This window comes from Miniopterus schreibersii (assembly GCF_964146895.1).
Source record: "Miniopterus schreibersii genome assembly, chromosome: 1".
In the NCBI taxonomy this organism is placed as follows: domain Eukaryota; kingdom Metazoa; phylum Chordata; class Mammalia; order Chiroptera; family Miniopteridae; genus Miniopterus; species Miniopterus schreibersii.
In genome coordinates this window covers 100,950,369-100,965,853 of record NC_138101.1, presented here as the reverse complement: position 1 = coordinate 100,965,853, position 15,485 = coordinate 100,950,369, and the positions used below count along the sequence as shown (strand labels likewise).

General features: G+C 50.9%; 1 protein-coding gene across 9 annotated transcripts in view; it reads left to right on the top strand.

Moving 5' to 3' along the window:
- Nucleotides 1–10,830: 10,830 nt before the first annotated feature.
- The window catches only part of TLE3 (TLE family member 3, transcriptional corepressor), a 44,708-nt gene continuing 40,053 nt past the window's right edge, over nt 10,831–15,485 (top strand). For 7 of the 9 annotated variants that reach the window (XM_081130652.1, XM_081130651.1, XM_081130650.1 and 4 more), the window contains exons 1-4: nt 11,794–11,910; nt 12,469–12,569; nt 13,068–13,131; nt 14,067–14,111. In XM_081130652.1, coding sequence (XP_080986778.1) covers nt 11,887–11,910; nt 12,469–12,569; nt 13,068–13,131; nt 14,067–14,111 — 234 coding nt within the window. In that variant the 5' untranslated portion in view covers nt 11,794–11,886. Of the gene's footprint in view, nt 11,911–12,468; nt 12,570–13,067; nt 13,132–14,066; nt 14,112–15,485 lie in introns of all 9 variants that reach the window. The other 2 variants (XM_081130649.1, XM_081130653.1) reach the window with 2 other exon arrangements.

Here is a 15,485-nt window from a genome sequence, read left to right as displayed (position 1 = left end):
CTTGCTTAACCAAAATTCAAATTTAAATGGGCGTGCTGTATTTGTGTTTGCTCAATGTGACAACTGTAGGATGGAGGCTGTTCAGGTGCAGGGGTTTATTGAGTAGTGTTCTCTGTGTCAGTACCTGCCAAGGAGCCGGGCAGCAGACTAGAGCAGAGAGAGAAGTAGGGCTGTGATGCTGTGACACAAAGTCTCAGCCAAACTGACCCACGGAATGGAGGGAGCTCCGGAGCTGGGCTGGCCTTTCAGAGCTGCCCCAAACTGAGGCTAGGGCTCTGGGCCTTTACACCCCCATGTCCCACCTATCATTGGATTCTGGCTATCCTGGAGCAGGTGTGATCTTGGGCAAGGTGGCTCTGTTGAGGGCAGTTCTAAGAGAGGGACTCGGCTCAGCACTATCAGCCTGCAATGCTCCCTTCATCTGGGTCACGGAGACGTCAGTCCCGAGGGGAGTCTGGGCAGCAGCCCACCACAGCAACCTTGGCCCAGTGTTATACATTTGGATGAGACAATTGTGTAAACAGCTTAGTTTACTAGTCAGTAGTCAGTGATTTCAGCATCCCCAAATAAAGATCAGGTCACAGCCTGGCCTTCAAGACCATCAACCATCCAGGTCAAGTTATCTGCTCTTCCAATCTCCCTCAGCTCCTTTTGGGAAGCCCTTGCCAAAATCAGGCCTGTTGACTTAACATCTGGGAGGGGGGCATTATCACAATTCTCCCTGTGCATTGATGACCAACTCTGCTCCAGCCTTCAATTTTGCAGATCTCAACAAAAAGCATAGTGCAGGCCTTCTAAAGATTCTGTCTCAAGCCCAGACAGCAGTCATAGTCATGGACTTTTGGTCTTCCTCTGTCTGGGTGTGGCCTCATTCTTGTCTTAGTTATGAGTTATGAGGCTGCAGTTAATTGGGTTGGAGAAGACATGATCATCATTGGCTAAAAGAGGATCCCTGCATTGCCAGTTGTGGGGCAACCTGGCTCTGCTTCCCAGTATCTCTCTGAGCTTAGCCTTTGTAGGGTAGGAAGCTGTAGGCAGGTGGGCAGAGGCTACCTCTATGTCAAAGCCTTGCTAGCTCTGGATGAGCAAGTCTACGACCTCATCCCCCCTGTCCCAGATCCCACATCTGTGACACACTGAAAACCCACCCACCTCCCCCCTTTGCATGCTCCCTTTTCAAGGCCTCCAGGGGCCCTCTGATTAATACTGACTTCCAGAATATGAGCCTCTGAGTCCGTAGCTTCCCTTTTTTCCACTTCTCCCACAAATAGGAGACATATTTAAGTTCTGGGAGCAGACAATCTGGCTCTAGTAGAAAGAGTGTAAGTTTGGATATAGATAAAGAGGCTGAAGGGTCTGAACACATTGAGACAAGTGGTTGATGTGCCCTCATTTATTCAGGATCACTGACAGTCACTGAAACCTTGCTACTAGCTGGGGTTAGCCTGCTTAATTCTCATAATCACCCTGTCAGGAAGGCACTATTAATATCCCCACTTTACAGATGAGGAAACTGAGGCTTAGCAAAACAAGTGACTTGCTCAAGGTCCCATAGCATTCCATTCACCTGTCTACCAGGAGGAGCCCTTGAGCTTTTACTGGTAGAGGTGTGCGCTCTGCGAGGTTTCATAGATTCATCTGTTTATGCTCAGGTTTGATGGCCTTGAGTCATTGTTATTTTCCATCACTTTTCTTGTAAAACAGGTAAACAGCAAAGAAAGACAAAACACCCCAAAAGCCCAAGTCAGATTGAGATTGGCACAGTCAGGAGGTTTGCTGGAAGAAGCGGGAGTGTACCAGTCAGGACTCAGGTGCAGGGAACAGGAGCCACTCTAGCTATGTGACACAGACAACATTCAGTGGAAGGAATTAGCATCTGAGACACCACTAGAGGGGCTAGAGGAGAGGGCTGGGGGACTGAGCCTCCAGGAACCATGCCTAGAACTCCACAGAACTCACCTGCCAGAGGGGCTGCCTCTTTTTTAAAAAATTGTAGTAAAAAAACCCCAAAAACAAAAAACCCCATAAAGTTTATCTCAACCAGTTTCAAGTGTATAGTTCGGTGGTATTAACTATGCTCACATTGTTGTGCAACAGACCTCTAGAACTTTTTCAACTTGCAAAGCTGCAACTCCGTAGCCATTGAACAGCAACTATCTATTCCCCCCATCCCCCTGCCCCTGGTAACCACCATTGTACTTTCTGTTTCTATGAATTTGACTACTCTGGATCCCTCATATAAGTGGGATCATACAGTATTTGTCTTTTTGCGACTGGATTACTTCCCTTAGCATAATGTCTTCAAAGTTTATCCATGTTGTAGCATGTGACAAGAGTTCCTTCTTTTTAAAGACTGAGTAATATTCCATTGTATGTATATTCCCCCTTTTATTTATAAATTTACCTATAGATGAACATTTAAGTTGCTTTCTCTTTTTGGCTACTGTGAATAATGCTTCAGTGAAAATAGACTTGCAAATATCTCTTCAAGATCCTGCTTCCAATGTTTCAGGATATATACCCAGAAATGCAATGCTGGGTCATATGGTAGTTCTATTTTTAATTTTTTGAGAAACATTCATACTATTTTCTAAAGTGGCTGTGCCAGTTTACATTCTTACCAACAGTGCACAAATGTTTGAATTTTCCTACATCATCACCGACATGTTATTTTCTATATATATTTTTTAAGTGGCCACCCTAATAGAGTTGAGATGATATCTCTCCACTTCCCCATCTCCTTCCTACCCCATCAACTTCTGAAGATCCCACGACTTCCTTGAGCACAATCTGAGAAGCAGTTTATGAAAAAAGTTCATTTCAATGCCAGAAGATCCAATTCTGTAGAATTTGCCAATATCAATTTGCGTGGTGATGGTCACTTAACTCTCTCCGATCCTCAGATTTTTGAGTTCTTAAATGGGGCTAATTTCCCCTGCTTTACATGTTGTGTCTTGCCTGGGTCCACAGATGTAACAGCGCTGTAAGCTGAAAACACAGAGGTAAGGTGGTGTTGGTTGTTTGTACCTTGCTTTATTCTGCAGACGTTTTGCAGTGGGTTGGTGGTCAAATGATAAGTTCAACCTTCATACTTTCAAAATGAGTCTTGTTTTGCAACTTGATTCCAACATCAAACTTTGACATGGTCTATCTGACCTATTTCTTTCTTTCTTACAACTGAAGCCCCCTCCCTCTGTTCCTGTCCTTATCTCTCCATGTTCCCAGAATTCCAGGGTCCATCTGCAGCTGGCCTTTTAGAGTTCCCATTGCCCTCTTCTCTCTGCCCTGCCCACCTTTCTCTGCTTGCTTCAGACTCCCTCCTACAGAACCTCAGTTCCAGGAAGGGCACCCCAAAGAAGGCAAAGTATACACCATTCCTGGGCCAGCCCTCCTCTCACCCCTAACTGCACACAACCTTGTCCTCTTTAGCCTTCTGCCTTGATGCCTTTCAGAGCTGAGCCAACGGCTACTTTCCTGACTATTTTTCAGTGAGACGCACATGCCCAGAGGGCTCAGGCTTGTAGGAGCTACCAGAGGATCTCAGAACCTTGTCTAGAGCCAGCTCTTCACAGAAAGACTTCATTTGAATGACTACATAATTGCTAATTTATAGGGCAACCTTTAAATTGGCTTAAACTCTACAGACAAGATAAGATTCCAGAGCTGGTTGGTTTTAATTACTTTCTAGTAGAGAGAGCACTGAGAATAGAGAAAAGAGAAGAAAAGGGGTCTGAAGACCCTGCTAAAGAGTTTGAAGATAGAGTGTTTGAGTTCAACAGCCACTCCTTCCCTGCCTGCACTCATGATATTTTCCTTCTTGTATCTCAGTTTACTCATCTGCAAAGTAGGGACATAGAGAACTACCCTACTTGTTAAGATTGGATGAGATAGTATCTGACAGGGCTCTGCGGCCTCAGTACTACTGGTATTTGGGACCAGATAATTTATTGTGGGGCTGTTCTGTGCACTGTAGGATGTTTAGAGGCATCTCTGGCCTGTGCTCACTAGATGCTAGTAGCACTCCCTACCCTGAGTTGTGACAACCAAATATGTCTCTAGATACTGTCCAATGTCTCCTGGGGAACAAAATCACTTCCAGTTGAGAAGCACCCGTGTATGTGAACTTCACTATATTGCATGTTTTTGACAAACACAGAGTTATCAATTCACCCACTATAAAAGACCAGGCATGCTTGGTGAGAGTCCTGCCTTAATCACCCAGGTTGACCCATAGCACTCTCCTCCCCGGCCTGGATCATTCTTGCAGCATGGGCCTCACCCTTGTGAAGTTGGATGCATTAATACCAGCAAAATATTTCATAATCTCCTAAGCCTCTGCTTTGAATTCTTAAAAAGGAAAGAAAGAAAGGGCACAAATCTCTTAATTAGGACAACCAATCACTTCAATAAATATTTACGGGGTTTGACATGAGGCATGGAAACCCTGCACCATTAGTCAATAGAGGTCAGTAAAGGGCACCTCAGGAACTGTGGGGTGCAGTTCAGCTTGGCTTTGGATGGTGTGTCAGGAGAATGTTTCCAGTCTTACGCTTCTGCTAAAGATAGGTGAACAAACACATTCTGTGCCTCCTCTGCATACCTGTCCCCCCACAAAGTCCCAGGTGGATACCAGGGCCTCAGTATAAACCACTGCCTGGCTTCCTTAGCTTTCTGGAGAGAGGTGGTGGCTTCCTCTGCCAGTTGGGCTACCAAACATATCAAACCATCCCCAGTGTTCTCTAGAGTGTCCTGGTTGGGCACCTGGGCCCTATCTGGAACTTTCCCCCTTCCTCTACTTGGCCACACCAAGGGCTACCCTCTACAGGCAGCTTCCAGGATTGTCAACCCTCGCCCTTTTCTACCCAGTACTGCTTCCCTGCATAGACTCTGTTTAGCTCTTAGGCCTACACAAAGGCTGGAATCAGATGCCTGGCCTTATTATGTCCCAAAGGCAAGGACTTCCCTTAGATTTTGGTAGCTTCAAAGCAGTCTTACATAGAGCAGACTAAGTGAACAAGTAACTGAGATATGGAAACCAACAACCTGAGAGTTTCTTGCAGATCCTCAGTCCTTCTAATGCCCAAGCTGTGTCTGCCACACAGTATTGATGAGTGGATTCCTCTCTTCTGACCTTTAAGAGCCCTTCAGAGGCAGATTTCATTGGAGCCTGAAATGGAATTGAGGGTGAGGGAAGCAAGCTCTTAGCTTCCTTCCTTAGGGATCAAAGACGACTTGTCAGATGGCAAAACACAGAAAGAATCCAAGGAAGCAGGATGAGGGGGAGGAAAAGGTTTCTGTTAGAAGTTTTTGCTCATCCTGGCCCCACTGCCCACTGAAACTTCTGTCCATCCTTCTGGGCTGAATTCAAGCTCTGTCCTTCCAGGAAATCCTCCAAGAAGCTCCCTTCACAATTTCTGTTCTCCTTCAGAGCCAAACTACTTTATATTCATATACTTTATTGCTGTGGCTTGTCTTCTCCGAAATGCTACAGGCTCCACTATTGTCCCAGTCTGATTTCTCTGCCTCTGCCTCAGTCCTCCACCCCCATTTCCTCAGGACAAGTCCTTGAATTACCCCTTCATTCTTTCCTCACCACTCCCCACACACCTCAGGGGTCTTTGGGCAGTAGGGAAGGCCAAGGTCATCTGAGGACCATGATAAAGAATGGGAATTCCAGAAGGGAGGAGAAGGCCTGAGGAATTCAGGAGGACCTTGCTAGTCAGCAGCTCAGGGGAGGGGAGCTGGGTGTTCCCAGCTGGATTTAGTTATGAATATGTACAATAAGTTTGGAGCTACTGCCTGGTTTATTCCCCCCAAGGCTGGGACATTAGACCTTCCTTTTTCTGTAAGCGCCCAGAAAATGTACAAGGAGTTGACTCACTGGATGGTTCCATATCATCATCATAGCCACCAAAGCTAACTGTTCTTGATCACTTAATGTGCTAGGTTCTGTGCTAAATACATCACATGTGTTATCTTCATCGTTTCTCAGAACAATCCTCTGAGGTGGACTGGATTGTTATCTCCACTTTACAGATGAGGCAATAGAGGCTTAGCAAGATTAAATAAGTCCTCCAAGGTCACACAGCTTAGACCAGCCAGAGAACTGGAAAAGAGGTTGGGGGACCCTGAGAGGTCCTGTGACCTCTCAGAGCCTTCCCTAAAATGAGGTGGTTCTAGGATGAGCTCTATAGGGGGATCCCTTTGGGATTTCCTGGGGTCCTCCAATGTCCTGTGGTCTGTCCTGAAATCCTGGTCTGCATTTTCAGGAAAGTCAAGCTTGTAAAGAGTGGGGTGTGGTGCTAAAGACTCTGGAGCCAAATTGCCTGGGTTCAATTCTATCAGCCACTGAAGTGACCTTGGGCAAGTCATTGCAGCGCTGCATGTGAATTGCTCCCCCTATAAAACAGGGATGATACTGATAGCACTCACTTCATTCTGTGAGAGGACTAAGTGCGATAACATCTGTTGAGTGCTTAGAACAGTGTCTGGCACAGAGTAAGCACTATGTAAGAGTTGGTTCAGTAAATAAAAATTCCCTTTCCTCTCTGGTGAGGTGCTTGCTCGAGGAGGAAGGCCTCGGATGACTGGTGGGTAGTGGAGGTGAGATGAAGGTGGGGGGACAGAACTGCCCTAGCAATGGAGTCAAAGGCCAACAATCACCTGAGTCTTACAGAGTCAACCAAAGGGGGTGGGCAAGGGAGATTTCCCTTCTCTTTGGGCAGCCCCTCCCAGAGACCTCCAAAAAACCAAAGCCAGAAGAGGCTGTAAGGGAAGGGATGCAACTCCCACCCAAGGCTCTGGGATTAGTTCCTCAAATAGGAGGCCACAGCTTGGTGATTGACCTGAGCCAGACGCTTTAATTCCTGAGAAAGAAAGAAAACATTTATTAACATTAATTTAAAGTGTTTGACAATGATTTTTAGAGAAGCAGAGGAGCAGCTTTTGGGGCTGGTGAACAGCTGCCCACCAACCACCCTGCACCCCAAAAGAGGGCCTGGAAGCCTTCTTCTGAAAATCCAGGCCAGATTTTCTATCTTACCCTGGTGACTTTTTTTTTTTTTTTTTTTTTTTTTTTTATTGTGCCAGGAATTCCTCTCCCACGTGGGGTGGACTCCGAGGTACTCAATTAAGCAGCCAATGAAAAGTCAGCTCTCCGGTAGCAAATGACCCTGACACTTCTTGTAACATAAACAGTTGAAACGTTTCCAATTAGAACTGGAGACAGAGACGTTTGAACTCTTCCTCTCCGCTCCCCTCCTTCTTTAAAAATAATTGTCAAGCGCTTTGGACAGGGTGTTGTATACATGTTTTTTATTTTCTTTTCTCTTTCTCAAGCATAAAAGAAATTTATTTTTCTCCTTTTTTTTTTTTTTTTTTTTTTTCCTGATTTGTGGGGTGGCATGGGAGTGGGGTTAACGTGGTGGTGAGCTTAAAGGGATGCTGGCCTAGTTAGTTACCTCCCCGCTCCTCCTCGGGCTCTGGGCTCAGGCAGCTAGCTCCAGAGAGCTGGAATTGACGCTGGATGCTGAGCGACTGGTAGCCAGCTGCGGGCAGCTGGGCCTGTGATCCTGCAAAAAGGACTGTGAATGAGTGAATGAATGAATGAATGAATGAATGAATGAATGAATGAATACGAATTCATGAATGAGTGCCTTTCCTTCAGCAAATGTTGGCGTGGATCCAGCTCGAGCAAGCAAAGGGGGCGCTGAGGTTGGCTGTCCAATAGACTGTCCTGGATTCGAATCCTAACACTTCTACCCAGCTTGGGGCAAACTACTGAGCTTTCTCGGCCTTTTTTACTCTATAAAATGAGGCTACCAGCCAGGCCACTTCCCTCGGGAGAGAGGTGAGGATAGAGTTCTCGCCCGGGTAGCAGTGCCCTGCCTTGTACATAATAAGCACTCCGGCGCATTTCTCATTCCTAACTGCCAGGCCACATCCATCACACGCTGCCGCTGGCTCCACTGAGGTGCCCGACCAGGCGCTGGCGCTGAGGCTCACAGGTGGACTCGACGGGAGTCTACCCTGCATGAGCGCCCCGGCTCGTGGGGTCCCCATGACTACGGACGTCGGGTTGGAGCGACGCACTTACGCGAGACAGATCTGCTGTGCTCTTCTGTCCACAGTCCGCGTGGAGCCGGCCTGGGGCCTGAGCTCGTAGGCCCACGGCCGGCGGGCGCCATCGTAGCCAGTCCAGAGTGAGACCAAGAGAGGGAGGCCCGACGAGGCGCCGAGTTCTGGCATCTTGGAGGCATTGTGCTTAATAAATCCGGGCGAAACGCATACCCACTCTCCCCCTTTCCTCGGCTCCCAAATCGAGACCTGCTGTGGGATCCCCAGTTTATGGGGTCTTAAAACCCCCTCCGCTTGGATTAGAGGCTTCAAAGAGATAGCTTTAAAGTTCTCCCCCTCCTCGCCCCACCCCTTTTATAGGCCACCCCTCCCCCAGCACCCCTTCTAGACAACAAAACACTTAATGCAAGTTTAAGCGGGGGAGGGGGGAGCGATTTTCAGGCTTCTTCCTTGCAAGCGGAGCCCTAGAAATTACCTGTTTCAGGCGTGTGCAGGAGTCGGGGAACCGTGGAGTTTGAGTGTTTTTCTGTTCTCTCTCTCTCTCTCTCTTTTTTTTGGTTTGTGTGTGTGTTTTTTTACCTTTTATTATTTAAATTGATACGTTTCATTACTAGGGAGAAAAATAAAATATTCCTTTGATACACAAAATCAAATTGATATTTAGCCTCTGCTTACTTTTTTATGCATGGCTCCTTTATACCACATGGTAGTGACAGATTGTTTGAGCTGGAAGGAAAAGCCATTCAAAGCTAATTAAGCAGCCATTCCAAGCACTATTTGCAAGCGGGAGGCTCAGAAGCCTCCGCATTTGTCAGCGCTCCCCTACCCCGCGTGGTTTTGACTGACAGCCTTGGCGCGGACTGACAGCTCCCGGAAGCTTCACCAATCAGTAACGGAGACTTCCCTTAGCGGCCTCTGATTGGTTTTTCCTGCCTTGCTTGAGGGCGGGGCTGGCGGCCCCCACGTGGGCTCAGGAGCGAGAAAGGGGCGGGGCGGGTAAGAAGCGGGTGCGCCCACCCGTGACGTAAGGGGGAGGGCAGAGGAGGGGGAGGGGAAAAGAAAGCTCCAAAGAGGAGCCATTTTGTGTCTAATGAATGCTGCGGCCAGATTCTCGCATCTGTCGAGCGGGGCTTCTCCCCTCCCCTCCCCTTCCGTGCGCGCCGTACACGACTTATGTTTTTATTTAGGAAAATAAATAAATGAAGAGAGGAGCCGCGGTTAGGGGTGGGCGGCCGAAGCTCCGGGCGCGGGGAAATTGAGCTCCGAGGCGGGCGCTCACGTGTAACTCCCTGCGCACCAGCCTCGTAGCGCCGGCTAGCTAGCAGCCCCTCATTAAGATGCACAAGCAAACTTGGCTCCTAATGAGGGGAAAATATAGATCCGGGGGCGCGCGGCCTGCTCTCGCGCGCCGGCCACTGCCCCCGGGTGCGTGCGAGTTGGCCCAGCTGCTAGAGCGGGACCTGGGGGCCACCTGGGTCCGCCCACGCTAAGTCTGAGGTTGAGGCGGCCGAAGCTGCTCGGGAGCCCCTTCCCCGTGGCCTGTGCGCCCTGACGTAACCCCGAGCGCAGGAGAGCTAGGCCGTGGGTTTGTGGGCAAATTGGCCCGGGATTTGAGTGGTCTGTGCAACCGCGCGGGGAGTCCTCGAGTAGCGTGCGGGGGCGGGTGAGCGTCTGCGTCTCCCGGGGCGTGGAAGCTGGCGGCTGAGACACCCGCAGGGTTGCACGCGCGCCCCTCCGCAGGCCCTCCGCGACGCAGTGTCGCTGGCGGGACAGGCTGAGTAAACCCGGTCGGAACTCGGAGCTCCCGGGCCGGGCAAGGCCGCCACCTCATTCTTTACTCTGCTCCCCTGGCCTCGGCGTGCGGTGAGGAACTGCGGCCAGGGCGTCACTGTTCCCACCGGGAAAGAACCCCGAGTGGAGACAGCGCGAACTGAGCTAGTTATCCGCGGGCAGTCGGGCCCTGCCTTCTGCGCTGCCCGCCAAGCGAGAGTTCACTAGACTTCTCTTCGCAGGCATCCGCTGCACATCAAAGAAGTGTTTATTTGGTTTTCCGAAAAGACGGACGAGTGAACAAAGAATAGCTGGGGGCCACGGAGGGGTGGGGGTGGGGGCGCAAGAGGAGTAAAGAAAAGGGACACCCTCAGTTCCTAGCTAAGTTGGAAGGCAACTTTGGGAGCCACCATTTTCTTCGTCCTAAATCTTGTGAAGTGAAAACATTAAAGTGACAAAGTGATTTTGTTTGTTTTATAGTATCTAATTGGGCTGCTCTGCAGACCTAATGAGATTAAAGGGAGGAATCGTTTGCCGCCACTGCAGAATAAACTGATACATTACACCAGCCACAGGTTTTGAGGACTGTACAGCTTGTCTTTTTTCTTTTTGTTGTTATTCCTGTCTTCTCTCTTTCCTCCTCCCGCCAAATAATTATTTGCTAGTAGATCGTGGGAGAAAAAAAGAGGTGAAAAAACTCTAGCAGTCCAGGGCTATAATATATATCTATTTATTATATGTCTTTCGGTTAATTCCTGATCTGAGGAGCGCTGTTTTTCACTCCCAAGCTAAAGTCACCAGCGGGTAGGGCCTGATTGCTACTTTTCATGCATAGTTTTAGACACAAGAGGGCATTGTGACGTCGCGCCCGCCGGCGTCCAGTCGCAGGCCGAGTCAGGTGGCCCCACGTGGGGGCCCTGCGCTCCCATTGGCCAGCGCGGGGCGAAGCTGCCACATTATTTTGTTACTTTTCAGTCCCTATTTGGAACTGCTCTCGCGGCAGTTCAGACCTCGTGCTGGTCGCCCCTCGCCTGTCTGTGTGTGGTATCCGCAGGTCCGGGGCACTTTTTGGTGTGTGTGTATTTGTACGTTGGGTGTGTGTTTAGGAGGTTTGTCTTGGTGCCGAGCGGTGAGCCGAGCCGAGGGGAAGGAAGGAAGCCGCAGAGCTCCTGGGTCTCCGGCTGCGTCTCTCCTCCTGCGTTCTCCTGCCTGCGCGCTCCGAGGCGGTTGTTGCGGCGCGGAGCGCTCGTCTCTGGAGACGCGGCGCTTGAGCTGGGAACAGCGAGGACCCTTTTGCGGAGGCTTCCTGTGTCGCTGGAGTTAGGATGCCAGGTCGGCTGCTGATTTGCACCCACTGAGCCGGAGTTTCCTTCTCGGCCCTGGGAAGGGCTGGCGGCGGCGGTAGCAGCTGTAGCAGACGGAACAGCAGCTCTCCTCTCGGGGGGGGGGGGGGGGGGCGACGGAGCGCCCGCGCCTGGCTCCCGCCCTCACCCTCCGGCGCTCCTGCGGCCCCTAGCCGCCACCTCGGAGTCAGCCTTCTTCCTCTTCTCGCGTACAGCTGCCTGTGGGTTCGGACCTGCGCCCCACGGATGTTGGGGCTGCCCCAGCGTGTCCCCCTCCCACCTCAGTGATTGGAGGGGGCCCGCTCTCTCCCCTGGAGGGGCCCTGGCCCCGGGACCCCGCGCCGGACCTGCTGGGGAGGAGACGATGTCCACGCAGCCCCTGGTTCTGACGCGCTCCACGCAGCCGGGAGAAGGCGGCCGGCCACAGCCCGCCGAGTCCTAGGCTCACAAAGCCCGCGCCTGCCGCCCGACCTCGGCGCCCGCCGACGACTTTGCCGCCAGCTCCGCGGCTCTTTGTCTCCGCTTGGGTGGGCGCCCGACTCTGGGATTTCGCTGCGAGAGCGAGCTGGGGGGGCCGGGGGCGAGCTCTCGGTTTGCCGGCCGCCCCCCGCTGGGGTTTGGCTCCCCCCTCCCCCGCACCTCCCCGGCCCGGGCTCTCGGCGTTTCCACGCTCTCGGAATCACGACCCCTCCCTGCCATGTATCCGCAAGGCAGACATCCGGTGAGTAACTGCAACTCGGTTTATTTAAGCATCTATCATGGCAGGGTAAACGAGGCACTTTATCTGGCACCTCCATTTTGCTTGTTGCTACCTTTCTGGGATGTGTGTGTGCGCGCGCGCGCGCGCTCACACAAAGGGGATGAGGGGCGCACCGTTGAGAGACTAGGCTCCTTCCGCCTGAGTGTCTTGGGGGGGTTGCCTGTGTTCCCCCAGACCTGTTTGTTTTCACGCTGTTCCCTGCTTCCTCGCCTAAGTCTCCCAACTCAGCCGCGTGTCTCCCAGCCCCCATCTTACTTGGGAATGGGGGACTTCTTCGTTAAAGGGATGGGAGCCCTGCAGCCAATCGGAAGGGATTGGGACGCCCCCCCGCCCCCCCGCCCCATCTAGGAACTGAGAAACTTGCTGGGAAGGTTCGGGTCTGTGAGGGTGGCCTCTCTGGTGGGGTGGGGACGGGGTGGGGGAAGCCGGGGGCAGCCGCCGGGGGGCGCTAGCCGCTTGGAGCCCCATCTGACTCCCCTCTCCCCTCCCCCTTCCCTGTCTTCGCCTCGCGGACTCCAGGCTCCCCATCAGCCCGGGCAGCCGGGATTTAAATTCACGGTGGCTGAGTCTTGTGACAGGATCAAAGACGAATTCCAGTTTCTGCAAGCTCAATATCACAGGTAAGTCCTGTGGGGGCTGCCCAGGGGCTGGCGGGGAGGGGGCATTCCTGCTGCGGCTCCTGCTCCCTCCACCCCGCGGGGGCAGTGGGGACTCAGACCTCAGGGCTGCGGGCGGCCGGGGCCTCTGCCTTTTGTTTCCCCTTTCCAAGTGCGTTGCCTTAACCCTTCGCTGCCCCCAGCTACCGGGCCTCCCGCACCGCCCTCGGGGTGCCCGTGGGGTTCCCAGGGTGAGGGTAGGATTCTCGGCCGGCTTGCTCTGGCTTCTGGAGGTCGAGAGGCAGCGTCAGGGACCTGCCTCCCCGTGGCCCGTAGCAGTCGCCTCACTCGGCCGCTGGAAGTTTTAGTTGTTTCACTCCCCCTCCGCCCGACGCTGCGGAGTAATGGGGTAACCTGGGGGGCGTCAGGGAAGTGGAAACGTGGCTCTCAGAGGCCCTCCCATGGGGTCTCGGGGAGGCTGTGCAGGCCCCAAGCCTGAGCTGGCTGCTCCTGTCCTTCCAGCCTCAAAGTGGAGTATGACAAGCTGGCGAATGAGAAGACGGAGATGCAACGCCATTATGTGATGGTGAGAGGCTGCGAGGGCTGGGCGGGCGGCTGGGAGGGCGGACAGGCCCACAGACATAGTGGAGCCCATTCCCCCCAGGGCCCGCTGCAGGGCAGCCCTGGGAGCGGGTTAGTGTGCCTTCTGAGCTTTCCCAACCTCCTTCAGCCGGCCACTTGGAGAGGAGAGTGGGTGAGAGGACAGGCAGAAAGAGAACCGCAAACCCTTGTGCCCTTCATGTTTTGAAGGTTTCCTAAAGTGCTGGTTGCCCTATCTTGGTGAGTAGGACAGGACCCCACATCAAGGGTTGGATAAAAATCTCCCTTAGAGCCTTCTTGGAAGTGTTTGGAAACTTTACTGCCCAGGGATATAGCCACAGTGGGTCATAAGCCCTCCCTCCTACCCCTTTCCTTCCCCAGACATTTCTGAGAGTAGAGGAAGAACCTCCACTGCCCTCTCAGCTGGGATTTCCCAACTGAGGATCTTATCAGCCCTGGGGCAGTAGATGGCCATCCTCTCCTTTTCCCAGTGTCTGTTCCAGCGAGTTTACATCATCCGTCTGTGAGGGCATGGAAGGCACTTAAGCGCCTCCCTACACTGCTTTCCACATAAGAGGCCTTCGACACATTGCTAAATAACTCTCAGAGGACAAGAGGGTCCCAGTGTACACACAATTCCCTGTTGAACCCGAACCTTGTATAAACAGGATATATGGCATGCGGTGCTTGTGGAAGGGAGGGCCCAGCTTCTCTGAATACTGTATATATAATGTTCTGTTGAGAACAGCACTTGCTGATGTTCAGCCCTTAAACCACTTTATTATTGGCTTTGGGGTTTGATTTAAACTTCTTTAGCAAAAATGTGTCAGGAAAGTATGATTTGACCAAAACCTTCCCAAAAGCTGATTTAGGGAAATGGAGAGATTTCTGTTTGTTAATGGTAGTTCTTTTCACTTTTAGTACTATGAGATGTCCTATGGCTTGAACATTGAAATGCACAAGCAGGTAAGTGCTTTTCTCTTTTATATGTGTGTGTGTGTAAATGTACATGTGCATGTGTATATGTGTGTGTATGTACATATGCACATATGTATATATGTCAAAATTTTAATAACATATAATACATGGTTTCTTACGGCCCCTCTGTTTGAAAATGAGCCTAGTTTTTCTCTTCCTTCTACTTCTCCTTGAAGAATGAATGGATCCGGTCCTTGAAATGCAGGGTCTGAAGCTTTGCTAATTTCTTGGATGTTGAACTTTCAATCTTGTGAAATTTGTCCTGGTCTTGGATCTTGGTGGAGGATAAAGGAGCAAAGGGAAAGTTCTACCTTCAGGATCCGTTTTAGAACTCCTGAAACTCAGAGGTGGCTGGCTGCTTTTATCTGTTTTAATGTAAAATTCTCAAGAGGAAATACAGGAGGGGTGTGTGTATGTGTGTGCAAAAATGTGATGTTCTGCCTTGATAAGATTTAACTTCAAAAGTCTTAAAAGCCAAGCTGAGCTGTCAAAACTTAAAGGGAACAAGTCACTAACTGCTTAAAAATATAACTGGAATGAAATAAAACCCTAATGCTCTTTATGAGGGAGCTTTCTCTTCTCTTTTTTAATTTGAAAGCAGCCTCGTTCCCATTTTACAGAGAAGGAAGGTGAGCAGGAGAGGTGAAGTAACTTGCCCAGGGGCAGCCTGGCCAGGACTATTGAGATGGCTTGGAGTTGAGCTCACCTTTGAAATCCTGAAGTCAAACCAGTTTAGCTAGTGTGGTGCTGCTTGATGGATATGTAAACTACCTCATATTGTCACTCTTCTAATAACAGTATATCTCAAACTAAGCAAATACAAACACCCTTTATCTAGGTGCATATCAGTAAGTAGTCCCTGGTGCTAGGCTGGGCTGTGGGAGAGGCCTGTTTGTGTATTTGTGTTCTGAGGAGAGGCTGCCTATAATTTGGCTTGGCCAGCGATTAGTGTTGGCAAGCACGTATAAATGGCACAGGCCTGTTGTTCTTTTTAACAATTGGTGTTCTTGAAATCTCAGAAGGCTGTTGACTCATGCTAGCCTTTGGTGACCGTGACTTGAATGGATTTTCTGCTGTAAATTAACAGTCGTTTACAAGGTTTCAGTTTTGCTCTTTCAGCGAGCAGGACCCAGGGCAGGTGAGAAGGGCAGGTGACTTCTGGAATGCTCTGAGATTCCTGCCCGCTCCAGTGGCTTGTATAGAGCCTTGTGAATCTGTAGTTTCCTTCCCCCTTCTGGAGGGAGCCCCCAGTGTTGGGTGAAGGGCAGCCAGAAAGGGTCCTGAGTTTACTGAGCAATGTGGGAAGCCAGCTTGTGGCTTCCTGAGGGATTAGCTTTTTAGGAAGGCACATGAAGGCTGCCA